This window comes from Leptinotarsa decemlineata, unplaced genomic scaffold (assembly GCF_025532065.1).
Source record: "Leptinotarsa decemlineata unplaced genomic scaffold, Ldec_3_MD MMD2_tig00026361_RagTag_RagTag, whole genome shotgun sequence".
NCBI lineage: Eukaryota > Metazoa > Arthropoda > Insecta > Coleoptera > Chrysomelidae > Leptinotarsa > Leptinotarsa decemlineata.
Genome location: NW_027412704.1, coordinates 3,778,363 through 3,794,932, shown reverse-complemented (window position 1 = coordinate 3,794,932; position 16,570 = coordinate 3,778,363). Strand labels below are relative to the sequence as shown.

The 16,570-nt window shown below is 35.2% G+C and overlaps 1 protein-coding gene across 1 annotated transcript; it reads right to left on the bottom strand.

The window, feature by feature from the left end:
- Positions 1-502: 502 nt before the first annotated feature.
- On the bottom strand, positions 503-16,292 carry LOC111502881 (peptidyl-prolyl cis-trans isomerase). Its single transcript, XM_023157046.2, has 2 exons — positions 16,086-16,292; positions 503-1,241 (listed from the first exon to the last, which is right to left on the bottom strand). Exons 1-2 carry the CDS (start codon positions 16,275-16,277, stop codon positions 816-818), a joined length of 618 nt encoding a protein of 205 aa, XP_023012814.2. The 5' UTR covers positions 16,278-16,292; the 3' UTR covers positions 503-815.
- Between the last annotated feature and the right edge of the window lie 278 nt (positions 16,293-16,570).

Here is a 16,570-nt window from a genome sequence, read left to right as displayed (position 1 = left end):
CCGATGATGGCGCTACTTTAACAGGTGATCAGATCAACAGAATATTAAACATAGGCTATGTTTATGTGTTTTATGAGAGTTTATGCGAGTTTTTGTGAATAGGTAAAATAATAAACTACTTTCACTCACAAGAAACCAAAACAATATATGATACGGACTGACAAGACTTTATTATTGTTATACCTTCTGGCTTAGTTCGAATATATCCGTTAGATGTCGCATCTGACCTCAACGAGGATGGTATGTGTAATCCATTTTCTATAGTGTAGTCAGTTAAGGGTCTGTAAACTGTCTAACACCAAATAAAAAAGAAAGTAATGCTAGTCCCAAGTCAACCCATGAGTCACAAGCCAGGCTGTAGGAACCTCTACCGAAACTTAGTACATGAAAGGTCAATTTCTGCATTTCTTAAGGCAAGTGTCTTCCACCGACGTAAGAAGCGGGGTAAAGATAGAGGAGGAAAACTCAAATGTTTTGAATTTTTGAAAACCAAACAACAAAGCCCGTTATTGTTTCATTTATTACAGTTACCTTACATTCCTGGTAAAAAACATTCAGATATATTGAAACAAATTGTAATATCAGCCTAAAGATGAAAAAGAAACGTTTAAATGCAAAGTTGAACACTAATCCTAACTATCGGCTATTTGAAACAGATCACAACTCCTATCAGAATAATTTCACTGATAGACCGACACCTAAACTCTTACATTACGGAATTCAGCAAATTCAAAAATGATATTACATTTTATATGGAAAACAGCGTTAGAAGGGTGTATCGATTTCAACTTAAGGTAAACATCTCTCAAATTACTTTACAATTGCCCGCAATCGGCGACGACGATTTTCTTTGACGTCTTCCCTGACTGGGATCCGAGAGCCTCAATTTTCTTGACTACGTCCATGCCCTCTACGACGGCACCGAAGACAACGTGCCTGTTGTCCAACCAAGAGGTTTTGACGGTGGTGATGAAGAATTGAGATCCGTTGGTGTCAGGTCCGGCATTGGCCATGGACATGACTCCGGGTCCGGTGTGTTTCAGGGTAAAGTTTTCGTCCGCGAATTTATTGCCATAGATGGATTTTCCTCCGGTACCATTGTGGTTGGTGAAGTCACCACCTTGACACATGAAGTTGGGGATGACTCGGTGGAAGGTGGATCCCTTGTATCCGAATCCTTTCTCGCCTGTGCACAGGGCACGGAAGTTCTCAGCTGTTTTTGGTACTACATCGTTCCGGAGCTGAAATGAGAGACAAGGCCATTAGATATTTTGACTACTTTACAACATTCTGGGTGAATTGCGGTGTTAATTTAAAATTGTTCGTTAATAGTTCTTATTTATTTCATGACTAAGTTTGCAGAAAGAACAGACTCTTTATATTATATTCAAGTCATTTGCACGAAATTCGGTTCCCTGGGTTTTTTTGACGTGGGAAATCATAATTTCGTATTAATTTTCATCTAACATCTAGAGGGCGCTGCGTACGCTGTCATTATTTATTTCAAATTGCTTCAACTTTTTTGACAGTAAACTTTCGGAAATTTTCATGAAAAAACCTCATTCCCACACCTTTTCTTAGTAAAAAAGGTACACCTGCTCAACAACGCTGGTGGTGATCGTTTTCGAGATATTTACAATTTTCTATATTGGGTAATAGGAAGTTGCATAGGTCATTTATATAAATGACAAATAAGAATGGCCTAAGCACTGACATCTGTGGGACACCATGTTTTATAGGTAGAAAGTCCGAGTTTCTTTGGTTAACAGTAACACATTGTTTTGTATTTTCTAAATATGAACTGAATAACTTCAATGCCACCTCTCTAATACTAATACCGTAATTTTTGAGTTTCAAAATGAGTATCTCATGATAGACACAGTCAAAGGCCTTCGACAAGTCACAGAATGTAATATCCGTGAGTATCTCCCTTTTTATGAATGCGTCACTTGAGTATTTTAACGTAAGTATATATCTTACACCCTGTATACAAAGTACTACTGATTGAATTTCTCAACCTTATACAAACATATATTCTGTTACCGAAACGATTCTTAAAATGATTCACAGTAGTATGTCAGATTTTTTGAAAAAACACCTGTCTTTGGAAATTATTAGCCAATAACAAAATGACATGCCAAACATAGATTATAAAAAATTTCGCCTACTTTTAGACGAACAATTTTGTAAATGCCATTATATAGTGAAATGCGGAAAACATGTTTTGCAAAAATTCAATGAGAAGATGTATCGATTTCATCAGAAATTTTCGTCAAGTATCGGCTATTTCTATCCAAAGAAATGGCAAAAGAAATTAATGCAGTGTCCAGTCAGAAAGTCAGATAAAAAATCGTTCGGCGGAATATGAACAATATAAGAGTATTTTCACCACTTATCATGAACATATGGTTTACCACAATTATTTATAGTCCGCGGACAGCTACAATTTCTTTGAAAGAAAATATTTTCCCAACACTCAACAACGAAATTTGTAAACATAGGAAATTTACAGTTCATTCATAGAAGAAATGGTTGTTTACACACGACCTATGTATTTTTCTCCAACAAATGAATACAGATAGTTTTCTGGAGAAACTGAACAAGCTGATGGTCTATTTTTGTGAAATAGGAATAAGATTCATGGTTTTTGATCAAGATATCGAATTATGACCTCGGTAAAATTAAGTTTCAAAGTTGCGTACGCAGCGCCATCTAGATGTTACAAGAAAATTAATACGAAAATATGAATTCTCACGTCCAAAACCCCTGGGTACCAAATTTCGTGTGAATAACTTATTTTTTGCAAAAGTTATTTTTAAAAAACTAACAAAAAAAATTCAATTTCAATACCCTGTCCGAAACGAAGAATTTCCGGACACAAGTTTATATAGACGTTTCTTCTTAAAATTGCCCCAGGAATACGTCACTAGAATATTTGAATGTACTTAATAACACCCTGTATTGTCTCGTTGAGTAATCTCAGAAAAATACCTGAGCTCTAAATTGAATCCTTATCCCAAAATGTCTATTATTTGATTAACAGATTTAGAAAACTAAACAAAGCCACAACCAACTGCCAAATAACGGCGTTCTCAAGGAGTACCCCTCTTTTAATTAATAGACATTAAGTGACCAAGTTTAAGCAATTAAATTCCATCCCCCTTGTCAGCAAAAGTAAGCAAAGTTCTTACCCCCACTCCCATGCTCACGTAAACATTGTTATATGCATTTTTCTCTAATAGCTATTTATGATATGAATAGGTTTTTATATTGTGGTGTTAAATGTCCTGCATAATGAAGAACAATAGTGAGGAATGGGGAATGTTCCTCCTGACGAAAATCAAGTAGTTTTCACAAAAGAGCTCTAAAACAACGCATTTTAAAATTATCATTTCAACCTTTTTCTTTAAAAAATATTTAAATACTTGAAAAAGAGGAATGAAATAATGCATTCAACATTTAAAGGGATTCGTTTCTATTTCACCATTTGGCGATATGGGTTATAGCTAATAAAGGACAATGAATCTGTTACCTGTGTGAGACAAACAAACATGACATATTTCAGAGGCGTGCTGTTCTGTTTACTTATGTTCCGAGTTCCGAGACATTCTGTGACATATGACATTTTGTGCACCTAACCTATTTTCTTCTATATAAATAAATAACAAAACAACTGTTGTTTTTGTGGCTTGTGGAGGTGGTATTTAACTATAATTTATATTTTGCCTTAATTGTTGATTTATAAAGATAATTTTCCTTTTTTAAAGTGGAATATCTAGGTACGTATAAATTATTTCAACTTGATATAGGCGATGTTGCCAATATGTGAATTAGAAACAAATCCCTTTAAAAATTAAAACCCAACATTTGAAACATCAATTTGAATACTTTTCGAAGTGAATTTGAAAAACTCATGAATTAAACTCAACTTTATTTTGTTCAAACTTGCATTTGCTTGTAATAACCCAAATTGAGGAACATTCCCCATTGTGTATTCCTGAAGATATTGAAGAGGCTGCAAAAAAGAGCTTCAATTGAATTGTTACCAAAAAAATCAGCGGTAATTCCCCTACTCGAGTACTTGAACGTGACTATTATTTGTGGGAATGAACGTGACTATTATTTGTGGGAACCCAGTTTAGCAACTTCTGCGACTCTTCTCTATATTCCAAATCTAATCAAACTCGTATTTCCCTGTATCAACCTTCATGTCTCATGACAATAATAAGTCCCGCTTTGTTTTCCAACGATCCAGACGATCAAACATAAACGTACTTCCCGTGTTAATAGACCTGCTCAAACATCCGATCCTAGTAAATTTTTTATTCACACTTAATTGAAGGTTATACGACCGACTACCCAATTACCTCACCTGATAATTTTTTCAGGCCATCGGGTTCGTGACAGAACGAGACCCGATTTTATTTCTTCCAGTCATAATACGACCTCAATCGATACTCAATTCAATATTGAACCATACACGAGAATTCGTTGAAAATCCATATTTCCATCGGCACCGAAGCAATTTCCACCAAACGATAAAACAACTCATGAATTCAGGTGTCGTCAATAATTTACAGAGACGACACGCACTTGATGATACTTGATTGATTTCGTTTTACAGTGTTTCACCATTATCGACTAGAATATGTTTCAAGTACACGAATTATATAATTCATTACTTGTAATGCAATGTTTGAAACCTTTGGTGGTAGTAATGAATATCACTGGAGTTTTTTCCCAACACCAAACCATTATTTTTAACACCTCGACACGTTTTCCTCTTGAAGATGATCGCTTGGTGATCGAAACACGTGTCGAGGTGTTAAAAATAACGGTTTAGTTTTGGGACTCCAGTGATATTAATAAAATTCATTATTCAGTCAAAATCCTTCGATTTAATGGGATGAAAAATATTGTATAGTCGAAGTAATAGTAGGGGAGCCCACGATGCAAAATGGGGATTTACTCGAGACATATTAGGTTGCTAAGCTCAGATGATAAGAAGAAAAGAATGTTATATAATATATAACTTTTCATCGGTGGGGGAAGCGGCTATAGATTTTTAAATATGTAAAAAAAATCTGTTGCATAGACATACTCGAGCGCGTCAGATATTGATAGTATCAATGTCCGATGTATTTTTAATAATTTTCGTATGTTAATCTGATCGTTTGCATGATGCGAGTGATTGTATGTAAGGGTTTAAAGTGAAAAGAAAACAAATTTAATCGAGCGCGTCAGATTTTCTACGGGGGTGTCAAGTGCAACAAAAAAAAAGCTCTCATTCAATAATCTGACGATTTCGATCTGACGCAAACTCGCGGCCATTATTATAATGGGCAAAAAAAATTCACCTAGATATCGAAGAATTTCCTGTAAATCGTAAGCACCAGCTCCCCTAGTCGCATTAATTACACAGGCCAAGAAAAAAAAATTTTTGGAAATACTCAAGCGCGTCAGATTAAGATATATATGGTTCATCTTTATGTTCTAGACGATTATCTTGAGGGATTCGCCTAATCTGACAATTTTTTTTTTAATCATTGAATTTAAATAATTGAAAAGCTCAGGAAACACCATGCAAATAAATAAGTGTATGTTTTAAGTAGAATACTTAATTTTTCATAATCAATTAATTAATTAATCATCATCTTCATCACGAACGAGTCTCTGTGGTCAGCTGTGATGGCGTCATGGCAACAGAATTCAGAGTGGGGACGGAGTGATTGAGTAATAGATAGAGAAAAAGTGAAAGAGGAATAGAAACTCGGAGAGGGAAATATAGGAATCATACAGCTGCACGCTATTTTTTTTACAACTTTGCTGCCCTCCCCTTTCTTTACGTTACTCTCAAATTGTCAGATTACTGGAATGTACACTTTTCAGCATGTAATTAACTCACCCTACCTTAATCTGACGCGCTCGAGAATTTCTGATGATCAATTTTTTTTTTAATAATCTGATCCTTTATCCTTCACGGACGGCCTTACATATGGGGCTCATATTTGGTGGAGGTACTTAACCGCGTACGAGGTATCCCTCTGTATATTAATCTGCCGCGCTTTAGTAAATTTCGAAATCCCCGCTTGGGCTCCTCTATTATAAACGATATTGTGAACATTTGAAGTTGGCGGCACTATCAAAGGCAAAAAAAACCAATACATAGAACTGAACCGGCTGCGAAATAGTCCACGTGGACTGCAGAATTAGCGGTTCGTATTTTATAATTCTTACTAACAGAGTTTTATGACTTGCTGAAGTCATAAACTTTAATTTGAAGTCATGTTACGGTGACTAATAGAAATCGGGGAATGCGGGCATGGTTAAAGCCGTCGTGTTCAGTTCAGGAACTGAACACCCTGTACATGTTTTTTCCCAAACGATGAGACACCCTGTATGACAGACATGTTTTTTTTCTTTAATGTCTGTGACCATGTTTTTTCTTCAATCCAATTTTTCGTTCATTATTATTATTATATCATTTTTTTCCGCGCTGACGTATTTGAGACACCCCGTACATGTTTTTTCTTAAACGATGAGACACCCTCATTCCATCCTTCTATGCGTCGATCACGTCGCACACGTCTCTTTCCCACTCGTAAGTACGTTCCCTAGGGAATACGCTCCAGAACTCTCGTATCCCCTCTACTCATACAAGTTACCGAGTGATCTGTCTAATGTATTATTAACATGGCAATTTTAACTCAAATTATTTTTGTAGTACGCACCCCTCCAAGGGGGTGCGTACTACAAAAAATCTGATTAGTCTGAAAGGTGTCCCCCTTCAATTAGAAATCGACGTGTCCGAGCTTTTTTTAAAAATCTTACTTTTCATATAAATTAAGTGTGGAATGTGCCCTAATGTATATATTGGTCAAACTGGCAGAACATTCCGGAATCGAATCCAGGAACATCATACGAGCTATGTAAATAAGAAAACAAGTTCAACATATTCAAATCATCTTCTAGAAGAAAATTATTTCTTTAACGAAGAGTTCGAAATTTTACACACAGAAAATAAATGTTTGAAACTGTTTTTTTTTCTTTCCTGGTCAATTTCAATGGTTGATCTAGAAGTGAGGTAATATGCCTCAGGTAATCATAATTGAAGAGGTACCTCAGGTATATAAGAGTTGTAGAGGTTTAGGTAAATTGATGAAGGTAGTCTCAATTGTAGTTACTTGTGGCATATAAATATTAGCTTAAGAAGCAACTTGTAGTATTCAAATCTCTGTTGAAGACACTACTGTGTTAGCTGTTGAAATTTCATGATACTCAAAACAGATAAAAATTGTAACTGCTGGACCATCGAGCAATATACGAAAAGTATCAAATAAAACACGTCATTGTCATCGAAAAATACCGGTCACTAAACGTATAATCAATTCAAGTATACACAAATCAAGCAACATTTGAATGTACACACACATCTTGTCGCTAAGACGGCAGGCAATAACTAAAAATAGATATTACACATTAATTTGAAAAGTGTTGAAATAAGTTTATTTAATCGACAAATGCTCTTTTCAACGATTTCATTTGACCTCAACATTGTAATTAGCACAATATGGTTAGAAAACTTATCGAGAAAACATTTGTTACTAACTCGCTTGTTATTGTTCATTTTAAAAATACATTCCTTGAGTCACTCATTGTGAGGATTGTTTCAAGCGTGAATGTTTGACCAGCAGAAAAAGATAATGAGGCTGTGAATTTTTTTGTAAGATGAATAATGTTATGTTTCACTAGTTCGGATTTCCATTGTCTAATATATAAAATGAAGCGATGAAGAACGTAGAGCTCTGAACAGCCTACGTAGAGACAACACCATTAAAATCCTACCTGCAGATAAAGGAAACTCTACTGTGGTGATGGATACTGTTCTCTACGAACAGAAGATCGAAGAAGTTCTTCAGAAGGGACGATACACAAAGATCGTACGGGACCCAACTGCATCAATTGAAAGGAAGTTGTTCCAGATTTTGATGAAACACCAAGCCTAATTTTCGGACAAGGAAAGATCATCGCTAACACCGCACTATAGTAAGCCTCCTCACTTGTATGGACTACCCAAAATCCACAAGAAGGACGTTCCGCTTAGACCGATCATCAGCTCCAGAGATTCGACTACTCAAAACTTGTCTAGATTTTTACTTCCCATAATACAACCATTACAAGGAAAAACATCGTCTTTTGTGAAGAATTCAAGACATTTTGTCGAACTACTAGGGTCAATTGAAGTCACACAGGAAGATCAACTAATTAGTTTCGACGTGGAAAGCCTTTACACCAACGTTCCGGTCGAAGAAGCACTCCAAATCATACAGAGAAAGCTATCCGAAGACGGAAACCTGAAAGAGAGAACGAATCTACCTATAGAAGTAATTATGGAATTACTAGGGTGCTGTGTACGAAACTGTTATTTCCAACTGAGGGACGAATTCTTTACACAAGATGAGGGACTGCCAATGGGATCGCCACTTTCACCAGTCATAGCCAACATATATATGGAGTGGTTTGAAACTCTGGCCATTGAAGAAGCCCACAAGAAACCTAAAGTCTGGTTGAGATATGTTGACGACACCTTCATAACATAGAACCATGGGAATACTGAACTAGACGCCTTCCTGAAACACATCAACAGCGTGAGACCTTCCATCACTTTCACAATGGAGAAGGAAATCCACAACGAATTGCCATTCTTAGACGTTTTGGTGAAGAGGACCGACACTAAGTGGGAAACATCTGTATACCGAAAACCCACTCAGACGGGACAGTATCTGAACCACGAATCCAACCACCATCAATCTATTAAAAGAGGAATCATCAAGACTCTATTAGACCGTGCTTTTGGGCTTTGTAACACGAAGGAAGGTCTCGAGAAGGAACTAGACATCATCAAAAATGATCTTCAACGGAATGGCTACTCCAAAGCGATGGTAGAAAAAATTTTGGCTAAAAGACAGCAGGAGCCTAGCAAGGAAGAGAAGCCGTCACAACCAGTGCTTGCACTTCCCTACATCAGAAGATTATCGGAGAGGAAAAGAAGAATTGGTTCCAAGTACAACTTCACAACCTGCTTCAGATCCGGTAACACTATCAGAAGCAGCCTCACGAAAACCAGGCCACCAAACGCGGACTGCGATTCCAAGGATTGCATTTACCGGATACCCTGTGAGTGCAGAAAATCCTATATTGGTGAAACTAAGAGGCCATTGAATGTTCGCGTTGCCGAGCACAAGAAACACACACATCGAGGGGAAACCAGCAAATCAGGAATAGCAGACCATGTTTGGACCCATCAACACAACATCGAGTGGTCCCAAGCTGAGATCTTACACAGAGAGGAACATTGGTTTAGGAGAAAATTCAAGGAAGCCGCATACATGTTGTCCAACAACGTATTCAGCCAAACCAGCGTAGAAATACGCAACATATGGAAGCCCATCATCAAGCGAAAAATGGCCAACTCCCGCCAAACGGTTATCTCCCACTGAAAAATGGAAAGCGGGGATAAGTGAAGGTACTCGAACGACCCATAAATAGTAATCTCTCGGAGGAATCAGTCCAGTCATCACTCGAAGACGATTGTTGATACTAACAATCGAAACGTCGTGAACTAACTTGGCTTGAAATCTCTCAACTTTTTATTTTTTTCTTTATTTTCATTTTGTATTTCTTTATTTTTTTTTCAATTGTATTATATTTCACTATTATTTCATTTCAGGTTTTTTTGCTTAATATAATTGTTATTTACAGCTATTTATTTTTAATTCTTCTTTTTTAGTTGTTTCAGGTATTTCAAATCATTTTATATATTAGACAATGGAAGTCCGAACTAGTGAAATTCATCATGAAACATTGTCAATCACCTTCAAACAAATAATGTAGTGTAGTCAAACAAAAACGAAACCCTCTACGTCAAGTGTCAAACCTTGTGAATAACTGTTTAGGTATATTTTATTTTAGTTTCCGGACCCAACATATTTCTTTAGAAATAAGCGACAAAACCTTGTTCCCAATCGCCTGCTTTTAAAAAATTTCAATGGCACAAATAATTTAAATTTCAAGTATTCACAATACATCACATTAGAATGTATTGGTGAAAATCGTATGCAAATATGATACTAAACAAAAAATATGTTTTTTGAATTGCTACACAAGCCCAAATATATTAAATTCGAACGGTTTCTCAGCTCCTTCAAGTCAAATTTCAATAATAAATTCGTTTTCAGGCCCATTAAATCACAAATACAAAAAATTTGAACCCTTCTCAACAATCATAAAAAATTGTATGCATCTAATTATCCAAACTATTCCCTAAGACTAACAAGATTTGAACATATGTTTGAGCCGTGTTAGGAATCACACGTTAAAAGGTAAGACCTCGTTAGTCCTTAGCTCGCACAAGTTTCTCAACTTCCTAGAGTTGTCGTTCGTATGGGGGCGACAGCTGATTAACGGAAAAAACAGATTTCAAACAGCCCTTCTCTCATTTATTATATTACATCAAAACATTCTACAGAAACTTGATCAGCCGTGGTGATAAGCCATGGACGTGACTGATTTAACACGAAAGGGACAAAAATTTCCTTAATGAAGATTCAACCGATTGATATTCTTAGATTGAAAAATTAATAAAACGATTTTGAAATGTTTGCAAAAACCTGAAAACAACAATTTTATTTTTCAAATTCATTTCATGTTTATCATAATCTGGTGGGAACTAATTTTCAACGCGACGTTTCGTTCACTGAAATCCAATCATCACATTTTTTTTTCAGTATGGACCTGTTAATTTTTCATAAATGTTGGCAGTCATAATGATTAAAAGTTCATCGATGTGTATTTTTAGATGATTCGGTTCAAATACACATCTCAATCATTTTTTTTATATCAAGAACCCAGAATAAAAGAAATCTTATTAGCATAAGAGTTAGATACTAATATAATAAGGATGCTAACAAGTTGATATACTTTTCGTAACAATAAATAAAATAATTTCAGGTGAACACACTACAAAATTCAGGATATTTGATAAAACCTCAATCGAACTTGAAGATTATTCACAGAAATACTTATTTTTGATAAGCACCACATAACTGCACCCATAGAATTAATTTTTGAGCATTGTGTATTTCATGATAGATAATAATTATCAAACTTGTCTTGAATCGATTTCAATCACTTTCTTTGAAAGTGTTGCCGATAAATTTAACGACTTTATCTTCAAAAAACCGGATACTAATATCAAGCCATATCACAAACAGCGTTCCACAACGACCTGTTCCCATAACCACCCATGGTTGCGGTTATTATCAGATAAGTCAGTTCAACCACCAAATTAGCAACACAACTGACGAAATTATTTCTTTTTTTTTTATTCTCACAATACATTTGTGTGAAATTGGCCGCGGTGGTAGTGCGCCCGACTCACGATCATCGGAAAACCGTGGATTCGATTACTGCCTCGACCAGATATTTTTCTCGAGAGAATTTATCTGGTTGGAGCTGGGATGATTCTGCAACCGTTTTAGGAATCACACGTTAAAAGGTAAGACCTCGTTAGTCCTTAGCTCGCACAAGTTTCTCAACTTCTGAGAGTTGTCGTTCATATGGGGGCGATAGCTGATTAACGGAAAAACAGATTTTAAAACAAAATACAAGAACTTCTTTAGTTTTTAATCTCGATCGCGTTTCATCAACTAGAACCGTTCCATCTGGAAAAGAAACGTAGTGCATACACATGCAGATACATGGAGAAGTTGAACGCCAAAAAGATTTTTCCCAAATAAAGAAATATTCTAAATGTTAGCCAGACTCGCAAATATACTTTTCAAAACAAATAAAACTCTAGGTTTTTCAACTTAAGATACAGGTAACGTGGATTTGTGCGTTACTGCAGAGCGAATGGCGTGTACGAAGTCCATTTGAATGGCATAAAAACTAAATAGTTACCGACCGTCGGCAGTTTCTTTGTATGACATGGGCGACTTAGTATAATTATACCTATGTCATACAAAGAAACTGCCGACGTTTGGTAACTATTGAGTTTTATGCCATTCGAATTGACTAGTTACCGAACGTCGGCAGTTTCTTTGCCTGGCATGAGCGGCGTTATATAATCATAATCATTTCATAGAAAGAAACTGCCAACGTTCGGTAACTATTTAGTTTATGCCATTCGAATTGACTAGTTACCGAACATCGGCAGTTTGTTTGTCTGGCATGGGCGGCGTTGTATAATTATACCCATGCCATACAAAGAAACTGCCGACGTCCATGGGCGGCGTAGTATAATTATAGCCATGCTAAACAGAAACTGCCGACGTTCGGTAACTATTTAGTTTTTATGCCATTCGAATTGACTAGTTACCGAACGTCGGCTGTTTCTTTGTCTGGCGTGGAATAATTATACCCATGTCATACAAAGAAACTGGCGGCGTTTGGTAACTATTTAGTTTTCATGTCATTCGAATTGACCAAACAGTTACCGAACGTCGGCAGTGTCTTTATCTGACACGAGCGGCGTTGTATATTTATACCCATGTCATACAAAGAAGTTGTCGACATTTGATTACTATTTAGTTTCATTCAATTCGAATTGACTAAATAGTTAACGAACGTCGGCAGTTTTTATGGCATTGGCGGCGTGCCATACAAAGAAACTGCCGACGTTCGGTAACTATTTAGTTTTTATGACATTCCCATATACTTCGTACACACTATAAATGCTTGTTAATTTCACTAGACTCAAATCTGAAATGTGATTCCTGTATTGAAAATGTCTCTTCTAATATCTCTCTCAGCATATCACTCAAATCATCTTATCCGTGATTTTGATTTTACAACACCTCACATTTCTGACAAGCTATATATATAGATTAAATTGATTTATTGGGTAAATTTTATCATGTACACAACAGTAACTATTTAGTTTGTATGCCATTCCCATCGATTTCGTACACACTATGAATGCTTGCAAATTTCACTAGACTCAAATCTGAAATGTGATTCCTTTATTGAAAATGTCTCTTCTAATATCTCTCTCAGCATTTCAATCAAATCATCTTATCCTTGATTTTGATTTTACGACACCTTACATTTCTGACAAGCTATATACATATAGATTAAATTGATTTATTTGGTAAATTTTATCATGTACACAACAGTAAATCCATTCTTTGTCAAACAAAATGATTTCAACAAATAATTTCACTTTGTTCGGAAACTGGTCATATAAAATGTTCATTTATTAGCTTTTTAACTGAATTATCTCCTATATTCGGTGTACAAAAATGGACCTGTTTGTTATTATCGGAAAAATTCTTACTGCTGTTGCACATTTTATACTTTCCTTTTCTTTATTGAGCTTCAAAATAATAGAATATAACTCAGCAACTGCTCTCGATTATTTTCAAAATAATTCGTGACATCTGCGCTAGTCAGCTAGTTGTATAGCGAAACTCGTGTCGCGGTTTTTGTAAAACCACATTATAGTGAAAATCATACAATTAACTGTATTAATTAGTTTTAATATGGATTTTCATCAAGTATCGGCCAATTCTATTCTATTAGTGTTTAAATTGTTTTACAGCGATTTTAATCACGATAGAAAACAAAATATACACCTTTCAATTTGAATTAAGATAATAAATAATTAGAAATAGCAAATATTCGGAGCAAATACTTTCGTTTACAATAATACAAGATAAAATCATATTTTTATACACTCAAGACATGGGCCGCAGCAAAATTAACGGATTAAACTTGGTAACACGTGTAACCTTTGGAATAATGGAGTGTAACTGTTGCCAAGCAAGGTATTTATGGAAACTTCAAAGTGATTATCACTCAATTAACAGTGTCCTTGAGATAAATCTATAAATCATATCTTTCACAAGATTTTTTTTTGATTAACCAAATAATTGAGTAATCGAGTGATTGCTTGATTTTTTTGTTGGTTGGCTCAATATTTCCGAGTCTTCCATGTGTTATCGAACAAAATCAATACATCAAATTAATGTTGATTCAGCCGAGTCTAAATAAAGGGTTAACTAAAAAGTTCTCTCTGGGTAGAAATGTCTGAAGAAAAAGTACTCCTTTTACATGTTTTGAAAAATAAAAACTTTTCCAAAACGCCAAACGAAATTTATAAAAACAGCTGAACTGAACCTGTTTACAGTAATTTTTCACTGTGAACATTTTAAGTTGATCTTTAATGCCATTTCCAGATCGTTGAATTTTGAAAAAAAATTAATTGAATTTGTTGTATCAGACGTTTCGTCTGCTACTGCGGCAGTCATCTTCAGTGGTATTAGCTTTGACTGCCTGAATGATAGTAGGACTCAACGGTTACCCATTATAATCCCTTCGCTACATGAATGAAAGTTTTCATCAAAATAATAATAATAATAATTTTGAAACAGACAAATAGCGAGTAGGTCTAGATTTCTAGACGCTCAACCAGTTCAATTGGGACATCAATTTGGACTCCTAATGATATCAATTTTGCGTCCATCAGGAAGATTAATATTTCTTCATACTGGTACAGACATTTGTCGAATTTGTTAATTCAGTTCACCCATCAGTTAAATTCATTATAGAAATGGAGGTAAATACCTAATTCAATACATTTTTTATATGTAACTATCACTGACTATAATGATTTTTTTCACCTTGTAAACCTATTTTCCAACCGATTGATCGTATTTATTTTTCCGTCGCTAAATTTTGTGCAGAGTATATAAAAAACTGAATTAAGTATGGAAATCATCAATTAACATGGAAAACAGTTGACATGGAAAACATCATCAGTGACAACCAACTTTTATTTTCTCGTTCCACGTGTTCTGTGAACTTTCTCAATTATAATTTTGACTCCGTACGCCACTTAACGTTCGGAAGTATTCGGAAATTTTGGCAGCTAACTTCACACTGCTAAAAAGCTAAATAAATAATTTAGAATTAATTTTCATTAATGTTATGATAGCTTGCAGGTTCTGAAAAGAATATAACACTGCCAATTACTCAAGAACAATCATGGAAAGGGAATTGAAATATTTATCAAAGGAAGCATTACAAAATCTCCATTTTCTTAAAAAAAAAAACGTTCATAGTGCCCTCATAATGATGGTTTATGTCACATTTGTGTTTCTTATCAAAAGGTAATGAAAATAATGCTTTTTCATGTAAATTTTGCCCTACATGCATATATTGTCGCGTTCAAAGATGGTGACGATTTTCACGTCCATCCTGTATAATATTTTCGGAGGCAGCAAAATGGCTTTTGCTAGAAGTTATTAGATAATTTGCTTCACTCCCAGTCCCTGGTTTGACCAATCATGATTAAAATTTCAAATGAGTATATCAAAGAAACCACTTCACATTATTTTGCCATGGTAAATTCCATTCATAAACATGTTTTGTTTCATTACCGAACTAAAAATCTTTTGCAATAAAATTTTTAAAGATATGCTGGTTATTATTCATGAAAGGAATTCACAAAGCTTAATTCCTATTAATAAATTTGTTCATTACTACAAAGGTGTGATTATTAAACACAAAATGTAACAAAGAAACTAATGAAAACCTTCCTGATGAATCAGTGCGGGAAGCAACAGAGGGTCGGTCAAGGCCTACATGTGATTAATGATTACCGGATTATCTAATAAATGGAAAAGTACCAAGTATGTATTTATGCAAATATATGAGCCGGTGCATTTTTATAAGTTGAGTCACTGTTGACTTACTGTATGATAAAATCACCCAGAGTAAGAATCGGTCGTATTTTCAAGCGGCCTACGTAAAAATTCGTAAACGACATATTAGGAATTGAATGTAGTGTGAGACGCCATAAAAGGATTCTAATCAATTAAAAACTTGAAGCGGCAAACTATTCCTCTAACCTAAAAAATGAAGTTTACCAATTCATAAAATAAGAATACTCAAATTGAATGGAAAAAAAAATCAATGAATCGTCCAATTGATAAACAAATCTACACTACTCTAACGACAACGAAACAAGCATGGTGGCAAAGAAGTGCATTCCACGGATATCAAAAACTATATTAAGTACTCACTTCTATAATAATCCTTCCGACGGGTTGATTATCCGCGGTCATATCAAAGAACACTCTTGGCAAAACCATTTTGGCGCAGAAATTTCTGAAGAATGAGGTAGTATTACTGATCTTCGAGAACTGCAAGCCTAGACTTCCACCGGCGAATGCGCTTTGAAAACCAGCTTGACGGGAAAGGACAAAGAAGGCCATTTTTAAAGGAAGTGACGGTGCTAGTCAAATATATAGAGCGCGGGTTTCGACTTCCTCTACGTGGTGCGTTTCATTGTCATCCTATAAAAAAAGGAGTGATCATTTGTACAAAAACTAAACAAGGATAAAGGAATTTTAAATGCCAATAAAAAAATCATGAAGTTATTCAAATTCATTTTCTTCTTGGAATCGTTTGAAAAACTTTGAATGATGTACTCATACCATGCTTATAGCCAATATTGTTCTAAGAACGATGTATTTAGGATTAAATCTGTATTAGTACTAATTGATAA

Coding starts and splice junctions, on each gene's coding strand:
- LOC111502881 (XM_023157046.2), bottom strand. CDS start 16,277: ATGGCCTTCTTTGTCCTTTCCCGTCAAGCTGGTTTTCAAAGCGCATTC. Junction 1,242..16,085: donor TCGGAAGGATTATTATAGAA/GTGAGTACTTAA, acceptor CTCTCATTTCAG/CTCCGGAACGATGTAGTACC.